Source organism: Sinocyclocheilus anshuiensis, unplaced genomic scaffold, assembly GCF_001515605.1.
Source record: "Sinocyclocheilus anshuiensis isolate Anshui unplaced genomic scaffold, SAMN03320099.WGS_v1.1 scaffold58, whole genome shotgun sequence".
Classification (NCBI taxonomy): domain Eukaryota; kingdom Metazoa; phylum Chordata; class Actinopteri; order Cypriniformes; family Cyprinidae; genus Sinocyclocheilus; species Sinocyclocheilus anshuiensis.
In genome coordinates, this window is record NW_015547688.1 from 3086413 (window position 1) to 3106874 (window position 20462).

Genomic DNA, 20462 nt, shown 5'->3' on the forward strand with positions numbered 1-20462 from the left:
GCATGGTGTTTTAGCTACTGTTGTGTCATTGAATATTTTCAGTTGACCTCAGCACTGAATGTGATGTAACCAGCTGTAATTCCATCCTACATTAAGGCCTTTTCCTCATTTTATCTTTAAAAAATGATCTTGTCTTTCTGTGACATTTGAGAATTTGCATGTGTAACTTGGGGTAAACCAAACCTAGTGCATTTGAAATCTTTAGGGTCAAGACCTTTGTTGCAAGACATGTTTCATTTTTGGGAAATCGGACAGCATTTTTTCTTTCCACTTCCTGCTGACTCAACTCCCAACAGGCTGAATTTTTTATTTTGACCTAGAAAGTCTACATTATTTTTCATTACATCCTTTTCTGAGATGGCAAGACGAACCATCAACTGATTTTAATCAAAACATAAAAGAAACCCATTAAAGTGACAAAGACAGCAAAGACTATTGTTAAAGGTTTTGGTAAAATAATCCAGAAGGGCAGGCCAAGTATCCGAAGTCCTTACTGACAGTGATTCTGAAAACATTACAAAGTTTATTACACGGCTCTCTGGGATACTTGATTCGTGCAGGTCACGTTATATTGATAGTGATAATTATACATTCCCCAGCTGTACATTTACCCTTATGCAGTAAGTAAGAGATTTTATACATTTCATAAAAGTGTAAAATTATCAAGAGAATAAAGTTTAAATGTGCATTAAATGGTCGGAAAAGAATAAAATGTAGAAAAGTGTGAGAATTCAGGTAAAGAAATGTGAGATGCTGGCCTTGCTAGAGCTGCATTTACACAATGTATGTTCCCCCCTTGACTGTAGAAAAAAACCATTGCAATTTAAAGTAATGGGTTACTATATTATAGATTAAAATTAATAACTAGTGATTTAAATTCTTAAATTCTTCAGCATTTTCAAAGGCAAGAAACAGACAGCTGAATTCGTAGTGAAGACAGACACCTTGTGTTGACAAGTAAAACTGCGCATAGTTTCAACCTAATTTGTGAAACTCCAGCATCCGGGCACTCCGGCATCCGGGGCTTACCTCTGCCTTGTTCTTTCTCTGTTTATAAACAGAACGAGCGCAGAATGGTCGATGCGCCGTGACGTCACCCCTCCAACAACGTCATTTTATTTCCACCTTCCAAGATGTTTTTCACACCGAACGAGAAACACAACCCATCAAAGTTCACCTGCATTTAGTTTCAATCCGAGCAAGCACGCGTGCATCCGACATCAAATATACCTCTTTTTTATTGCCACATGTAACGCACGTGTCGTCCGGTTCCAGGAACTGCAACAATATTAACCTTTAATATGCCAGAGAGCTTAGAGTAAGACCTGCGAAAATGGTCGGGGGAAAATAAACATCTAGGATAAACTTTACTAAAAAATTTAAACGACATCGCACTATCCCCCGCTAACGGTTTCAAAACCAATGAAAGGTAAGCGAGGGTTTAAATCGCGCCTCGCTCCAGTCCGTCAATCCATGTCGGGTTTTCCACGCGCCATCTCCATGTTTTGACTACCACCACCAACAGCAACACAGTGAGCCCTGCCAACACATAGCCGTTGCGCTTGCAAACCCCGCTGTGTTTTTCAACAAAATGGCTGATTTAGGGGATGATACCGGAGCGAGAGCCCTACTGGCGCTCAAATCTGCGCCTTGTAGCCCGGTGGCTGTTTCTGTCCCGCCGGTGTACACGCTTTCCTCCTCGACTTCGCCCGGAATCACATCATCCATGTCCCTCTCCTCTCCGTGGCAGGCCCTCGCTCGCCTGGAAGGCAGGGACTTCGAGTTCGCCATGCGCCAGAGGACGGTCACCGTGGGGCGGAATTCGTCGCACGGCTCCGTGGATGTCAACATGGGCCACTCGAGCTTCATTTCCAGGAGGCATCTGCAGATCAGCTTCGAGGAGCCGCATTTCTACCTGCGCTGTCTCGGCAAGAACGGTGTGTTTGTCGATGGCGTTTTCCAGAGGAGAGGCGCACCTCCACTTCTCCTGCCGAGGGAGTAAGTTACTCAAATGAGATCTGTTTCCTTACATTAGCTTCTGTGGCCTGATAGCAAGCACCTATTCACTTGGAGAGCGAATGCCCTACACATACAAGAGATTAAATTAACCTGTTTAATGCAGCGCCTGCATAATCCGACTAAACTACATACATACGAGAACTGTCAGAAACCGACTTCAGGGTACTTTCAGTTTGTGATATAACGTACTTGTTGTTTTATGCATTTATTTAGAGGGGGAAAATGCAACGGCTACAAACCTGTTTTGGCTCAGGATAATCTGACAGTATGTGCATTAATCTGCTATTGTGAGTGTAATATGCTCTTAAAAATAAAGGTTCTTAATGGGCATCAATGGTCCTGTGAAGAACCTTCAACAGCCATGGAACCTTTCAAATGCAGAAAAGGTTATTTAAAGTCGAAAAAGGCTCTTTAGATTTGTAAAATGTTCTTCAAAATGGTCCTTTTAGGAACTGTTCACTGAAAGGTTCTTTGGGGAACCAAAAAAGGTTCTTCTATGGCATCACTGCCCAAACACCCTTTTGGAACCTTTATTTTTAAGAGTGTAATTGGGTCGGTTAAAGGCATAGTTCACCCAAAATTACAATTCTGGCATCATTTCCTCACCCTCATGTTCCAAACTTATATGATTTTATTTCTTCGGTGTATTTCTACAACTTTTTTTTTTCAGGAAATGTTGACCAAGGCTGTCAGTTCTGTCTAAATCCTGTTGTGTTCCATTGAAGAAATGCAAGTTTGGAATAACAGGAGGGTGTGTAAACAATAACACATTTTTCATTTTTGGCTCAAGTATCCCTTTAGGCCCGGATCTGGATCTGTCAATGGATCTGGATTTTCTATATATTATAAAATTACTGACCCCTGAGTGTTTTTTGTTGTTGTTGAGGCTGGCGCTCAAGACGGGTTAAAATACAACCATGAAAAGTTAAACGTTTCACATTACGACCACAGGAACTGTGTGCACGACAGAGACTGGATTCACCGCATGATTTTGTGGGCAGATGTGAGATATACAGGCCGCATTTATGACACGTATCAGTAGTAACCGCTTTATGATCTTCTGCAGACAAAGAACAGAGTGGAAAACCTAGTAATACTATAATGAAGCTCTTCGAACAACTATGTTTGAGTAGTAATGTGGCGTTTTGTACACAGTCCTCATGCAGTCTTATTTTTGTTTAGATTGTTTTGAACTGTAAACAATCATTACAGTTGTCAGTATAAAGTGTCATTTTGTTCATTTCAATTCATTTCTGTGATTTCAAGTTTTTGGAGTTTGAAACTGTTTTTTAACAATTTATTTTCAAATTATTTGAGTTTTCAAAGTATCTTATTTTCTTTTCAAATGATTTGAATTTGTATTTAAAACATATTTGGAACTTGATTTCAAATTTGATTTTATTGAAACAAACAGTAAAAAAATTCAATCTTGCATTTAAAATATAAATTTGTATTTAAAGACAGTGTTCTTTTTTAACATTACTCTTCCCATGCTTTAGTTGCTGTTTTGCTTACACTAAGTTATAAGTTTAGCAGTATAAATAGTTATGTTTATCTTAGTAACAATCACCTTTAGAAAACCAATCCGTGAGTGTTTGATGATCCTACTAAATTAGATGTTTTTGATAAAGTACACAAGTAAAATCAGTTTCAGTATTAGTAATCTGTAGAGTTAATAATCAGTATGAAAGCAGTTCTAATGCCATTGACAGTTTTAGCCTCAAATGTAAACACAAATGATTGAGAAGTGGATAAATTAGTTAACTAGATCAGACTGAAGGTCTCTGCGTAGTTGTGCAGAACAGTATTGTTGTGACTGGAGTTCAGCTCTTTGTGACTCTTAGATTTTATTAAAATCGCTATTTGGCTTCCTCGTTCTTATCAGCATTGCTTTTACTGTGACTTGTTGTGTGCCATCTGTCTTATCAATGCAGAATAGATCTGTGGAGCTTGTTGTCATGGAGGTCAGAGCGACTATTCCTGCAGACTGCTGTGAAAACACGGACAGACTGAACCCATAATGGGCGCATGTAAAGTCAGCCGTTCAAAACAACTGCAGTGTGTATGCTGTAGCATTAAATGTGGCTTCCTGGTGTAAATACGTCCTGTGGAGGCGGTGCACCTATTCATCATTCTCTCTGGCTGCACTGCCGAGTCCGACAGTTCAAAAACTGAGAAAAGGGGTGAAAGGGAGGGTTCATTATTACTCGAAAGTTCACATTTTGTTGGTCCCAAACAGAAGCATAGCCTAACAGTTACGTAATTAGAGATTTCACACAGATTACCTGTCTTGTTCACTGTGCAAGTCCATGTATCATCTTTAATGGCAAAGTAAAGGTTTGATTATCAATCTAAAATGCCATACAAACCTTTCTACAGGCTCAAGGACATGTATTCAGTATCATCTCTGAGCGGTGTGGCTGTTGTTAATGTTAAATGAAGTCTGTGAGGGAAATGCAAGGAAAAATCTTGGCAGTTTTCTACCAATATCAAAACATTGTCAATGTTCTATGGTCAGAAATCAAGTATACACTACCGTTCAAAAGTTTGGGGTCAGGAAGTTTTTTTTTTCCCTAAGAAATTAATACTTTCATTCAGTAAGGATGCAGTGACAGATGTGACAAGACATTTATAATGCTACAAAAGATTTCTTTTTTAAATAAATGCTGTTTTTTTTTTTTACTTTCAGTTCATTCAAAGAATCTTGAAAAAATAAAAATAAAAATACTAAGCAGCACAACTGTTTTCAACATTGAAAATAAGAAATGTTTCTTGAGCAACAAATCATCATATCAGAATGATTTCTGAAGGATCATGTGACACTGAAGACTGGAGTAATGATGCTGAAAATTCAGCTTTGCCATCACAGGAATTACATTTTGAAATGGAAAGAAATGGAAAACTGTTAAAATTGTAATATTTCACAATATTATTGTTTCACGGTATTGTTAATCAATGTATGTGTGCATAAGAGACTTCTTTCAAAAACCAAAAAAAAATCTTACCAACTCTAAACTTTTAAACAGTATGTCAAAAGTTACAATTGGTTTGCAAGGTTTAAGGGACAAAAAGCGCTTTCCACATATTAGCACTGATCTCATAAAATCAACTTTTATGCCTTAATGTGTCTGTATTCTTCTCTACAGGTGCACATTTCGATTTCCCAGTACGGTGATAAAGATTCAGTTTACGGCGCTGTACCACAAGGAGACACAGAAGGAGGAGGCTCCTGTATCCCCTGTGAGACCCCTTTACCCTCAGATCTCTCCGCTGAAAATCAGCATTCCTGAAAATGACTTCAGAAGTATGATGAGTCCCCTGCCTTCACCGACAGGAACTATTAGGTACGACTTCATCCGAACGATTGCGCACTGTTTCATTAGAGAACCAGTTCTTTTCCAGATCTTTTTGAAAGTAGATTTTGTTCTCATATTGTTGCAGAAATGCAAGCAAATTAAAAATAAACAAAAAACTTGCAGAAAATAAATAGATAAAAACTGCAGAAATATATGCAGCATTGAAAGGATTATCAATAATTGGACAACAAAGCAATAGGTTTTGCATATTCCTATTATTATGTCTATTTAAGCAAAAGTCAAATTTGAATATGTTTCTAAAGTACAATCCTGCATTTACGCTGAAGCATCAGAATTGGCATGCAATAGGAGATGCTTGATTTTGATGGGTGTTTGAAGCTGTCCGGCTTCATTGTATATGTAGTCAGTCAGATGCAGTAGTGGTGGGAAAAGCCTGCCCCTGGCGGCCTCTCCGCTCTTCTGCACCACGTGTGGCTCTCAAAGCGAGCATGCTGTGTGCACACACCATATATGGCATGTGCTGAGCTTGGAGCGCTCTGATTGGTCGGTCAGAAAGTGTTGTGGTTTGGTGTTTTGAGCCACAGATAGTTTCCTTTTTCCGAGGCCTCCAAACACCCCCCTCATCCCACTCCTTGGACTGCTCCTACACCCAACACAAACAGACACATGCTTTCTGTCCTTCCTGATTCCTCTTCCCTTACTGGGGGGAATATTTCCTTCTATTCAGCTCTACAAGCATTGGAACTGCTAATCCACGGCTGCGCTGCAGTTTCTACTGTAGTATTTTTCTCTCGTAGGATTCAGTCTGTGTGAAGTGATAGATTAGGGACATTTCCCAAATTGTCAGCCTGCTGCACACGCAGCAGATGTGCGTAAATCTTTGAATTCCACACACGTGGAGCTACTTGAACAACTGCCATGTACAGTACAACCAGCAATATCAGCCTCTGCTTTCCTGCTGCATTCATTTTTTTAATGTGAATGTCAGAATAATTTTGATAAGGTGATAACACTTTACAATGAGCTTAGTTTATTATGCATAAGTATCATAAACTAACATTTGAACAACTTTGTTTTTACACAGCTTTTATTAGTCTAGATTAGTGTTATACAAATATTGCTGTTCATTGTTAATTGGTGTTTGTTCATTATACATTAAGTATTGTTAATTTATATACATTTATTTGTATTATTCACTATCTTCCAAAGGTTTGGGGTCCATAAGATTAAAAAAAAGTTTTGTAAAGACGTATCTTTATGCTCATTAAGGCTGCTTTTATTTAGTCAAAAATACAGTACAGACGGTAACATTGTGAAATATTAATACAACTTAAAAGAACTGTATTTGTTCATATATATTTAAAATGTAATTTATGTCTGTGATAGTAAAGCTGAATTTTCAGCATCATTACTCCAGTCTTCAGTGTCACATGATTCTTCGGAAATCATTCTAATTATGATGATTTGCTGCTCAAGAAACATTTCTGATTATTATCAATGTTTTCAGGCATCTTACATGAATATAAAGTTAATAAAAACAGCATTTATTTTAAATATTTAATTATTTTGTAACCATGTAAATATCCTTACTGTCACTTCTGATCAATTAAATACAAACTTGTTGAATAAAAGTGTTAATAATTAAAAAAAATCTTGCCAACCTCAAACGTTTAAATGGTAGTTTATACTATAGAAATTAGCATTAATAAATGTTGAAAGTATTTTTCATTCATTCTTAGTTCATATTTACATAATGTATTGGATAATGTCAACAATTTTAACCTTATTGTAAAGTGTTACCAATAAAACTAAATGTTGGGTTGAATTATTTTTTGATTCACAAAAGATTTCTGTTAGTTAAGTGGGTTAATGATCAATCAGTTAAATAGGTGTCTTCTGTGAATCATTACTGCACATGACCCTTTGGAATCACGTGGCTGTGCTTCAACAGCCTTCACTGTTTATACTACAGTATGTTTTGAACTCGAGTAGCACTAAAAGTGCTGGCTTGTTATTGCTTTTAATATAAATGCATTGCATAATTCATATTTGTTGACCCAAAACGTGTTTCAAATGAGTTCATTACATCAAACCTAGTAAACTGGGTCAGTTCTGAAAGGCTCTTGGACAGTAAATATAAATATAACCCAAAATGCATGAAATATTTCCTGACTTGATACCAATAATTAACTATTGGTAGTGACATATTATTTTATTGTATTTTTTTTATAATTTGTGATCCATATTATAATATAAATGATATAAATATTTTTATATTTTAAATGTAAAAATAACTTAATTTGTACATTTAGTTGACACACTTTTAGTTTAGAAGTTTCAGTTTTAGTACAGAAGATCAGGATATATTTTTTGCTTGTCCTTAAGTTGTTTTTTTTAATACGGTCCAGCTGTTGTGAAAATGCTGCCTCAGGACTGGACTTCAACCCAAAGCACCCCGCCCGCTGTGCCCTCATGCACACAATTGCCTTCCCCCGGCCGGTCGCTCAGAGAGGCCTGTTTGTCTCTGCCCGCCCAACACAATGGAGCCTGCCGCACAACAGCCTTATCTGAGCACTCTGTTGTGCCCTGCTGTCAGAAAGCCAGCGGTAAAAAAATAACACAGCGAGTGAAGGAATGGTGGGGTGTGTTTGTGTTATGGGAGACTTACCGAGCCGTTAACAATAAACGACAGCCTTAAAATAGCTCAGGATGTCTTTCTGTCACTATCAGTCTAAATAATAGAGTTATTATCATTACATTTCGGAAACCCTGCGGCTAATGGCTCAGTAATTATTTTGTTTGTTTATCTGAATGGTTGGGTTTATAGGGCACAGGGCCACCTACTGGCACATTGTTTTTCATGTCAGGTGCATAACAAGGGTTATAATATGGGTTTTGATGTTGTGGGTTAATTTCAATGTGTGTGTGTGTGTGTAATCTGCTGTCAGTTATCACAGGTAGTCAATTCAGCATGTCCCTTAGTTTGTAAAAACAAACAGGAAATATGTTTAAACTGACACACTTAAAATGAAGGCAAGCAAGTCGGAGGGTTAAAAAGCAGAAACTTAGGAAGCTTGGATTTTTGCACAAATGTGGTTGTTCTGGTGTTGTTACTATTTTATGCAAACAGTGATTTAAGGATTATCATATCTATAGAGATTCGCAGTATACTGGGACGGTGGGGCCATTACGTTTTTTCTGGTTGATATTGACTATTTATTGGTCGATAGTGGATGTTTAGTTGTCTTTTTTTCTTACTCAAAAAAAAAAATTATATATATATTGTAAAGATTTGCAATAGTGGCCACAACATGAAAATTTATTTTTGGCTTGATGTGGTGAAAGTGACGAGGTTTACTTTCTCAGCTGGTTCTGACGTTTACATAAGTACTTTTTTTTATTATTATTTTGGTTGTACACTATCGTTCAAAAGTTTTTGTTTATCTTTTGAAATAAATTAATAGCTTTATGTAGCAAGAATCGATCAAATTGATCAAAAGTGACCGTGAAGGCATTTATAATGTTACAAAAGACTTCCAATTCAAATAAATGCTATTTATTTTGAACTTTCTATTCATCAAAGAATCCTGAAAGAAAAAAAGTATGACAGTTTTCGCAAAAATATTAAGCAACACAACTGTTTTCAAAATTAATAATAATGAGATATGTTTCTTGAGCAGCAAATCAGCATATTAGAATGATTTCTGAAGGATCGTGTCACACTGGAGTAATGATGCTGAAATTTCAGCTTTGCATCACAGGAATAAATTACACTTTAAAATATGTTAAAATAGAAAATGGTTATTTAAAGTGCAATAATATTGCGGTTTTTGCTGTTTTTGATCAAATAAATGCAACCTTGGTGAGCACTAAAGATTGCTTTTAAGCCTTAACATTTAATTGGAATTAGGGCTGCACGATTAATCGCGTGCGATATTTAACGCGCATCTTATCAGTAAAGCCGGTTCTGTAATCAGCGGTAAATCTCCATGCGCTGCTCATCAGTGAACAACGGCTCTGTGTAGTTAATGCTGCTCAATGTGAAAGCACGCAGGTGATGGAGATTTACCGCTGATTACAGAACCGGCTTTCTGACAAGATGCGCATTAAATATCGCATGCGATTAATCGTGCAGCCCTAATTGGAATATAGTAATAAATAGACATATTCCTTAATTCTCTGATGCAGTCTTCTTGGACTGTTATAGATGATGTTTTCACACCTTTTTGTCCATATTTTCTCCACCCAGTGTTCCCAATTCCTGCCCAGCGAGCCCTCGGGGTGCAGGTTCCTCGGGATACCGCTACGGGCACAACATCACCTCAGATCTCCAGCTGGCAGCAGAGTGCGCTGCCAAAGCTGTGTCAGAACAGCGCACTGAAGCCACAGGAGGAGATAGTCCTAAGGTAAGAGCCTTTAGCATCCTAATGCATGTCAGTGTCAATATCAGTGTGTTTGTTCCCAAAATTCACTGTCTACTATTCCTTCAGGATGAGTCCAAACCTCCATACTCGTACGCTCAGCTGATAGTCCAGGCCATCTCGTCTGCACCGGACAGACAGCTAACACTAAGTGGCATCTACGCTCACATCACCAAGCATTATCCCTACTACAGGACGGCGTTCTGGCGTGTGGACCCCTCATCAGAGTCCAAGTTGGTGGAGCAGGCCTTCAGAAAGCGCCGACAGAGAGGAGTGTCCTGTTTCCGCACACCCTTCGGCCCACTGTCCTCAAGGTGAGATGTCTCAGACCCCCACTAACTCTGCACGCACCCGCCATCACCTTATAACACTCACACTTTCTGATTTAATAGAAGCCTGCTTAGCCTATTCTGTTTGCCTTTTTATTCCCCTTCTGTCTGTTTCTTCACTGGGCAGAACAAAGTGAGTCTGTCACCTTTTTTAATTTAATCCGTTTCATTTGTTTGTTAAAGGGTTAGTTCACCCAAAAATGAAAATTGGCTTGTGTTTTACTCACCCACGAGGCATCCTAGGTGTATATGACTTTCTTCTTTCAGACAAATCCAGTTGGAGTTATATTAAAAATTGTCCTGGCTATTCCAAGCTCTATCATTGCAGTCAGCGGGTGTTGCAGTTGAACAGTCCACAAGTCGTCAAATAAAGCGTGCGCATTCATAATAAAACGTGCCGCAGTCGGCTCCGGGGGGTGAATAAAGGCCTTCTGTAGTGAATCCATGTAAGAATCCATGTTTTCTTTTTGTAAGAAAAATATCCATATTTCAAAAGTAATAAACACTTTTCTCTCACTTCCGGTATCCGTCATACGCAGAAGGTGATCCGGTGGATGACGCAGCACGTATGCACAGCGTTGTGCGCCTCTGAGGTACGCTAGTCTCGCGAGTTTGTTTATAGGAGCAAAGGAAGCAAAGTTTCCTTACTTCAGCAAAGGAAAACCAGTCTCCTCTTGGTTATAGGAGCAAAGGAAGCAAAGTTTCCTTACTTCAGCAAAGGAAAACCAGTCTCTTCTTGGTTTATATCGAAATCCTCCGACATTTTTCTTTGCAAATCTTCGGTTTGTACTTCTAATTCGTGACCGGCGTTTTGTTTTGTTGTCTCTCTGCGTTCGTTACTAATCACGCTGCGCATACGTGCTGCGTCTTCCACCGGAACTGCTTATGACGGATACCGGAAGTGAGAGAAAAGTGTTAATTACATTTGAAATATGGATATTTTTCTTACAAAAACACACGGATTCACTACAGAAGGCCTTTATTCACCCCCCGGAGCCGTCTGCGGCACGTTTTATTATGAATGCGCGAGCTTTATTTGACGACTCGTGGACTGTTCAACTGCAACACCCGCTGACTGCAATAATAGAGAAGGAATAGCCAGGACAATTTTTAATATAACTCAGACTGGATTCGTCTGAAAGAAGAAAGTCATATACACCTAGGATGCTTCGAGGGTGAGTAAAACACAAGCCAATTTTCATTTTTGGGTAAACTAACCCTTTAAGGAGTCATTTGGTGAAGCAGCATCAGTAACACCCATCCTTATGCTCTCTGCTTTTAACACTCTGTCTGTATAATCTTGCATTAAACTTGGGTCCAAAATTAACTGTCTGTAATGCATAATTTAAACATTGAATATTGCAATGTTTTAGTATTTTAGTAAGAGCCACCACTTTACCAAGAGACTGGCTGATGGGATCCTCCAAGACATTCACAGATTAATAATTAACTTATCTTAGGATCAACTAAGTCTATCAATGTCAAGAAAACTGTACCAGTGTCAAGCAATTGATACTTTTGTTCAACAAAGACGCATTAAATTGCTCAAAAGTGACAGTAGTAAATACATTTTTAATGTTAGAAAAGATTTCTGTTCCCAATAATCCTGATAATAATGTAAAATAATACAAAAATATTAAACAGGACAGCCGTGTGTGTGTATATATATATATATTTATACAGCAGTTCTTTCTGGTCCTCGAATCTGATTGGCTGATAGGAGTGTGATATTCTAGTGATAACGGAACCGTTTTACCGTTTGTATCACTCCGCTTGCGGTATTTCTTACAAATCCACTATCATTTTATAAATAATACTGTTTTGTGTCATGGAATGTAGTTTTAAGAGTTTTTAGGCAAGAATGTACTTCAAATATGCAGTTTGTTAATAAAGATAATGTCTGTTTGAAAATTTGCTTCTAAGTTTTCGGAGATGTGAGCTCCAGGATGTCAGCGGCCATTCAGCGCTCATGAACCCGCCGAGAGCAGCCTCACCTCGACCAGATCTTCTGGAATTTGCTGCTGGCTCTGATGTCTCTATAGTGTTTAAACATGAGATATAATTTGTTTTGGGTTCATCTAAAGGGCAGTCTTTGGTTACTAGATCTAAAGTGACATTTTCTAGTAACGGAGGCTTGGGCTCAGCTGTTAAACAGTCAACTTGAGATTTGAATCCAGTAGGAAGGAAGTAGTTCTGCACAAAATAGGGTTTTTAAAGACACTCCGTTGTTGTTTATGTATTTACACACTAACATTTAAAATTGTAGAGATTAACATTAGTCAATACATTATATAAGACAGGGGTCTCCAACCTTTTTTACACCACGGACCGGTTACATTTGGAAAATAATCCCGCAGACCGGCTGGAAAATAATTTTGGGAAAAAAAATTGGGAAAATAATCCCGTGGACCGGTATATTAGACCGGCTGGACATATATGCAAGAAAAAAAATATTTAAAGCATAGAGAATGACAATGCCGTGAAGTGTTTTTGACAGGCTAATTTTATGTGTATGTATCAGGTATGTATACGCAACTCGGTATTTCCGCGCTGTCAGAAACACATCTCTTATGCGTGCTTTGATTGTGTGCGAGAACAGCGCGTGAGTAACGAATTGAGCTCTCTTTCGTTTCTTCTTCTTGTGGTTTAAAATTGCTTGTACGTGTAAATTGGCAAATTAATCTGCGAATCACGTGCGTGCCGAACTGTAGGGTCTCATCCGTACGTATTACGGATCAACTGGGATCCGTTTAACTCCTAATATGTGACAGATCAGAGCAATCTTTCATTTACTTATTTAACATGAAATTGTCAAATTGCTACTCCATATCAATCGCATACAAAGAAAATACAGAATAATTAGAACAATCATTAACAAATAAAGAACAGAGTGTCATATCTATACACATTTTTCCCAGAACGTTCTTGCGACCCTGTAACAATTCTTCCACGGCCCGGTAGTGGGTCGTGACCCGGTGGTTGGGGACCTCTGATATAAGACACCTCCATCCAAAATCGAGTTGGCTAGTGAGGTGCCTCCTATTTAGAGGCTGTATGTTTACATTTAAAAAAAATTGTCCAATTTCTGCACCACACAAAGTTGTGTCAAAAATGGTTGTCTCCAAGCAGGATTGCCAAACCATTATTTGCTTGGCTCAAACAAAAAGAGCAGTGTTTTGAAAGCTTCACCCTTAAAAACTTCACACTCATTTCTGAAAGTGCACATTTAATAAACAATTTTTATGTTGGAAAATGTTCCCGTTCAAATTGTTCAACTTAGGCAGGTGAGGCAAGAAGTTATTTTTGGACCCTGCTTGGCGAGTAACGTCTGAACATGTATGTGTAGCATTCACAGTGTGTATGAGAGCTTCTGTGTGGCGTAAGACTGACACATCATTGTGCTGGTTTCAGGAGTGCTCCAGCATCTCCCACCCACTCCGGCCTCCTCTCTCCACACTCAAGTGGCCTCCAGACCCCCGAGTGTCTGTCACGGGAAGGATCACCAGTGTCTCATGAGCATGACTTTGGTTCTAAGCTTGCTTCTGTGCCCGAGTACCGATACTCCCAGAGTGCACCAGGTGAGCGTGTTTCCTTTCATAGCACTGCAGTACTGACTGACTGACTGCACGGCAGTGTGCGTGACTAGCAATGTTTGGATGTGAAGTCTCCAAATAGAAACAATACTAACTTGCCTACATTTTTCCAGTAGTGTGATAGTAGCTCAGCTGTTGTCAAAATAGTGGTGCTTTTCCTGTTTAAAAAAAATAGTATTTTTGTAGCTTGACCAAATTTCAAGTCAAATTTGTTTGGCACTTTTCCCAATACATATAATTTAAAAGAAGCTTTACACAAAATCATGACGTTAATGTTATTATACGTTGTGTTTATATGTTTGACTATAAACAATCAAGCATTTGTGATTTGTATAGTAGTATTAGGATATTTCGCCCTACACGAGTATACTAAATGTATATGCATAAAGTTGGACATACTTATATATATCCAACTTTATATAAAGAGCTGGGTCATAATATAGTTACATTTTGCAATGAAACAAAAAAAAACCAGGCAGTTAGGATACTGTATGTTGAGAAAGTTGAATATATATCCAATTTGAATATATATCCAACATACAATCATTGCAGTTAATAGTGTTCACCGTCTGTTTATTACATGTAATTTGTAACTAACTGCGTGATTTTTACTGTACATTTCTGCCATAGTCACCACTAATAACCTACTCCAAATATAATGTAGAAACGTAACATTTTCTGTAAAGCTGCTTTGCAACGATTTGTATCGTGAAAAGCGCTATACAAATAAACTTGAATTGAATTTTAAAAAGAGATGTGCAATAATATTTATATTTTGCAATGATATAAAACAGTTACAGGGCTGAGATTTGTTGTACACTATGTAATGCTTTACATGAGTATACTGTATATGTATGCAGGTAATAATATCCAATATTAATGTATCACTGGGCAATAATTTAGCAGTTGACAATTAAACAGATTAGATATATAGTATATACCGCTTAACGTGGATGTACTGTAAGTATCCGTTTAAGATTGGATGTACTTATAGTAGTTGTATAATCTTCTATTAATAATTAACTGTTTTGAGTTATTAATTTAAAAAGTCAAATATTTTTATTACATGCAGGTGATTTTTGGTTGTTTGCTTGTTTGTTGAATTTGAATAATGTATTCATGTTATCACTGTAATTGTATGCCTTTATGCCCGTTTTGTTTTGTTTTGGTTTCATTTGTTATGGTTTGGTTCCGTGTTTTTTGTTTGGTTTTGTTTTTTTGTTTTTTTAAATCTTTTTTTTTCTTTTTTTTTTTTCTTTTTTTCTTTTGTGTGTGTGTGTTATAACTTATAGTGAAGCTAAATACTTTTTCTATCTATGCAATCTTGGCAAGCTACTAATTCAAATTCACTTCTCAAGCCCTAAATATATTTTCTCAGACTCTCTATGATTCCTCTTGTCTCTCAGGCTCTCCAGTGAGCGCTCAGCCTGTAATCATGGCCGTGCCACCTCAGTCCTCAGCCGCGATACCCAAGCCTGTGGCTTACATGCCGGCCTCCATCATTAGCTCCTCCCAGGCCTCTGGTCAGGCCATCCATGTGGTGCAGCAGGCGCCAGCTGTCACCATGGTCCGTGTAATGACCACCTCGACCAGCTCTCCCAATGGCTATATCCTGGCTAACACCAACTCATCAAACTCTAGAGAGGGACCTGGAGATCAAAGAGGTACAACAACCCATTTCCTCTTGTTTTATTGCAGAAAACGTTTTGCAAAATCTACATGGATACCCAATCTTTAAAATTTGCACTCTCTGTGAACAGTCTTTCCGTCTATGGTCTGTGTAGGTGCAGTGGAGGAGATGCCTGTGGTTGGCAGTAGAGTTATTCAGGCTGTAGGGAGTCACATAAGCTTGGCCAATAGGGGGCAGCAGAGCTACACTGTTGTCCAGCAGAGTGCCATGCACCAGCTTCCTGTGCAGACCATTGCTCAGAATGGCAAACATGCTCTTCCTGTCACCAGTGTACCAGCCAGTGCTTACGGTATGTGTGCATTGTTCTGAAGCCTGTCAATTTGAAATTTACAGTGCATGGTCATTTTTGGTCACACTTTATTTAAAGGTCCAATTCTTGCTATCATCAAACCCTTAACTACGACTTTTGCCTCAATAAACTGCTAATTTGCTGCTTATTAATAGTTAGTAAGGTAGTTGTTAAGTTTAGGTATTGGGTAGGATTAGGGAATTTGAATATGCTCATGCAGAATATGTGCTAAGTACTAATAAACAGCCAAAATGTTCATAATAGCTATGCTAATAAACTATATAATAACTAGTTAATAATGAGAATTGGTCCCTATACTAAAGTGTTACCTAATTTTCTAACTTGCTTAAATTAGTGCTGTCAAACGATTAATCGCATCCAAAATAAAAGTTTTTGTTTGCATAATATATGTGTGTGTTCTGTGTATATTTATTATGTATATATAAATACACACACATACAGTATATGTTTTGAAAATATTTACTGGTCTATATTTATATTCATACAATTTATATTATAAATAAATATATTATATAAAAATAACATATTTTTCTGAAATATATGCATGCATGTGTGTGTATTTATATATACATAATAAATATACACAGTACACACACAGATATTACGTAAACAAAAACGTTTATTTTGGATGCGATTAATCACGATTAATCTTTTGACAGCACTTCTATAAATGCAAGGATCGTGACACGCTTTTGTCCGGATCTGTTAATTAGTTGAAAAATACATAGCAGTGCAATTCATACTTTCAATTATTTGTTATACAACCTTTTTATCATGAGTTTGTTTGTGATTCATTTTGAATTGATGAATTTTTCAGTTTATTTTTATTTATTTTTTTCTAAAACTAAACCACACAACTAAATTACTATAAATGTAAATAAAATTGAAATGAAAACAAAAAATGTATTTTTTAAATAATCAAGTTCAAAATATGAAAAAAAAAAAAAACTATAACAGTTTATCAGTGATACTAAAATAACAGTCATGTGATGTGACCAACATACAGGGGGAGGGACAAAACGTAAAATTATAGGATCCCTGCAGACCCTCATGACTGTGTGTCAATGGAAACAAGTCTTTTAAAATATCAGATTTTGGTATTTTCAGAATATATTTTTTTCTTTTTGACATGATAAGATTAGTTCAGGTTGTAAAATGTCATGTGGTGCCACTTCCCAAAAACGTACTGATATTTATGAAAATCATATGACTTTTAACATATTCCTGTGGACTGTAAGGTTTTTAATGTTAAAACAATATTAAAGATTACATTTTAAATATAAAATTTTGATCTAATGTAAAACCAAATATTACTTTTAACTTCTTGGTTGTAAAACTTTTTTTTTTTTTTTGCAAATTAGTTTTTCAAAATTTTGAATGCAAAACAATTGACGAATGATTATTACTTTTAACTTATTGGTTGTAAAACTTTTTTTTGGAAATTATATAAAAGTTTTTCAAAGTTTTGAATGCAAAACCAACATGAATAAAAAGAGTACAGTCTAGTTTTAAACTAGACTATAAATGTTTCTATTACTGGTCACTGACCTGTAACCAATTTCTTTGTGTTGTCATCTCTTTTCCCTCAGCTTTTACCAATCCTCTTCAGATCTTGGCTGCGCAGGCTTCAACGTCCCCACCTGTGCTGGTCAACAGACCCACCAGCATTGAATCCGACGAGCCCAAACCCAAACGGCCCAAAATGGAGGAGGACAGTGTCGCTCCAGTCCCTCAGCCTGTAATTGTTGCAATGAATCAAGAGGCCAGCGAATGAACGAGTGAGTGAGCGAGTGAGCCGACGACCGATCTTTAAAGCACATCTCGCAATATCGTTCAACATATTGAGGGAAACATGTTTGGTTTTCTTTAAAACGTTTCGTAAACGCCCGACACGGGTGACTGACGGAATGTCTTTGGAAGAAGAGGTTGTTGTTTCATGGGGGTAAATTCATTGAGCTACATCTGGCAGCATTAAAATTCAATGCTCACACAGTTTTAAATTTGTAGGGGTTGTTAATCTTGCAAGAATGTTTGAAAGAAGTATGAAGAGAGGTACATGTGCGCCCAGTTAGTTCCTCACAAGGTACAGCTGAGAGAGTTCTTCTTTTCGGGATGGGGTGGGACCAATACCTATGCAGCTATTACAGTCTGAGACCAAGAGTGTCTCTGAATTGAAGCGGTATATAAAAAGGGTCACAGGAAGCTGTGTGTCACTGCAGTTACCTGTTAAGTACCTTTGTGAGGATTTATTTATCTCTCTGTTTAAAAGCAAAAAGGCTGTCTTTAATGAAACAAGATTGTTACAACTCAAAGCAGAAATGAATAGATATAATAGAGGCCTTTTCTAGCTGGAGTCCTTTAACCTACATTATTATAGGCTAGTATACAATATATTTTTCTGTGGAGGATTCTTACCTTGCTTGCTTACTACAAAGAGAAATGTCTACAAATATGCTAATTTCTTAATTGGTCTATGTTTAGCGCAAAAATTAAAAAGAACTCGATGAATGTAAGTACCGTTTGTTTATTTGTTATGACTCATGGCACCCACTTTTGACCTAAACAATATATTAAACCGTTAGAATGTGTTTGTAGATACATTTTTTATGTTTTGTGTTTAAAAAAAATGGAATAACTGTAAGTTCATCGTATTTAAAGTAGCTCAGTCGTATCTGTCCATCACCCTTAAAAAGCACTTGGCCAAAATTCTGCTCCATAAATACCTTAAGCAACATAATCCCGATTGCATCAGTGGATGAATGCAAGCACACGATACGTTGCTGATGTATCTGATGTCAACCAAATGCTTTTCCAGACCTAGGAATGTAACTGTTCATATTGATTGTTGCAGGGGCTGTTTCTTCACTGACTTCCTGTGATCACTTAATAATCACAGAAGCCACTAAATGAATGTTCAGTATTTTTTCTGAGAGTTCAAGAACCTTATTTTTAAGTAATATACAGAAAGTCAGCCTTTAATGAGACTTTCTAGTTTTACTAAGAGGAGAGTAAATATATATTGTTAGAATTGTGTTTTCAAGACAATCACTAACAGGATTCAGTAACCGCTTTGTATGTTGCAAATTATACACACCACAGATGGTGAAGTGAAGTAGCTTTACGTGAGCTACCGATAGCTTCTTTGTATGCTAGTGTAGTCGTACAGTGACAGCCGTACAGTGTTGATTTTGTAGTAGAAATGGGAACTTTAACAGACCAAATACATATCCTCAACATTAGTGCCTTAGTGCTCCACTTCTTTCAGGACTAAATAAAAAATCATTGTGATGTACTACTTAAAGACAATAACATCAAACGTACCTACTAAGAAGTTAATTTGCGGGTTGGACACATCTTGTGATAAATGAACAACAGCATTCTGCCTGTGTAACAAAGTCTAGAGATGATGAATCAAGTTGTGACTGGAAACGACTGAGCAATATTGATAAAAGAAGACAGGAAATGAAATCTTGCTGGTTCTGTGTTCTTTTAAACTTCTTATAGCTCAGTGGACTAATGCATAAATCAAGAGGAATCTGTCCGTAAACAGAAAAGCCTTTTGGTGGATTTAAAGGAATAGTTCATCCAAAAAAAATGAAAATGTACTGACTCTCAGGTTATCCAAGATGTAGATGAGTTTGTTTCTTCATTATAACAGATTTGGAGAAATTTAGCATTACATCACTTGCTCACCAGTCGTTCCTCTGCAGTGAATGGGTGCCGTCAGAACGAGAGTCCAAACTGCTGATTAAAACATCACAAGTGATCCACAACTCCAGTCCATCAATGAATGTCTTGTGAAGCGAAAAGCTGTGTGTTTGTAAGAAACAAACTTTAGACTGTTTCTTCTGGCCATCCATTATATATAGTCCTCTATATATTATATTGCTTAATCCAGAGAAAGTCAGCAAGTGATGTAATGTTAAATCTGTTCCAATGAAGAAACAATTCAAGAAGAAATAATCTTGGATTGCCTGAGGGTGAGTGCATTTTCAGCAAATTTTCATTTTTGATTCAGCGGATCCTTTAAAAGCTTTGAAGCAACTATTGGATTCAAATGATGCAGATATCAATGCAAAAACATAGAGTTTGATCCTAATTAGTCTGATTGATTTGGGTCTTTGTTTCATGTATTCACATGGGCTTCAATAAACACAATAAATGAGAGAACCACTGTCCCACTTGAAGTATAATTTTATTTAAAAAGAACAAAAAAATGATTTGCCTGACAAATGAAAGAAATCCATATGTACATGTCTTTTTCTCTCTCTTCTTTTAGATCATTGTGGAATAACCAGTAGAATGGTGAAACAAACATTATCACTGTTATAATACACTTATCGTACAGAATTAGCTGTCACTTCCTAAATGTTTTTTCATCATTTTTCCACAATCTCTCAGTGTCTGTATGCATATATAATATAACCGTGGAGTATTTTATCACAGATTCAAATATTTTGTTTTATATCATTCTTTTTGTGCTTCTTGTGTTGTGCATATTAGCATATGCAAGTGTTTATACACTAAACATTTCTAATTTAAACTGATTGTAGGTGTTTCTTTCTCTTTTGACTGAAATATATAATCTGTTTGCATTGTACACAAAACACCCCCCAAATCAGTCTGCTTTGTGAGATCACGCCGTGCACCTGTAAATGTCTGCAGGTTTGTCTATTTTTTTATTGTGTATTCGACTACACAGTGTATGAGGGCTTTTCTTCTGTCCATGCATTTTATGCAATGGTGTATCTGGAACGAATAAAAATACTTCACTGGCTAATCT

The 20462-nt window shown here is 37.1% G+C and overlaps 1 protein-coding gene across 1 annotated transcript; it reads left to right on the forward strand.

Moving 5' to 3' along the window:
- The first annotated feature begins 1086 nt into the window (after window positions 1-1086).
- On the forward strand, window positions 1087-19304 carry LOC107703411 (forkhead box protein K1-like). Its single transcript, XM_016506026.1, has 8 exons — window positions 1087-1998; window positions 5166-5363; window positions 9586-9742; window positions 9827-10071; window positions 13498-13664; window positions 15086-15343; window positions 15440-15658; window positions 17269-19304. The coding sequence occupies exons 1-8, from the start codon at window positions 1592-1594 to the stop codon at window positions 17451-17453; spliced, it is 1836 nt and encodes a 611-aa protein (XP_016361512.1). The 5' UTR covers window positions 1087-1591; the 3' UTR covers window positions 17454-19304.
- Window positions 19305-20462: the final 1158 nt, after the last annotated feature.

Coding starts and splice junctions, on each gene's coding strand:
- LOC107703411 (XM_016506026.1), top strand. CDS start 1,592: ATGGCTGATTTAGGGGATGATACCGGAGCGAGAGCCCTACTGGCGCTC. Junction 1,999..5,165: donor CCACTTCTCCTGCCGAGGGA/GTAAGTTACTCA, acceptor TCTTCTCTACAG/GTGCACATTTCGATTTCCCA. Junction 15,344..15,439: donor GGGACCTGGAGATCAAAGAG/GTACAACAACCC, acceptor CTCTGTGAACAG/TCTTTCCGTCTATGGTCTGT.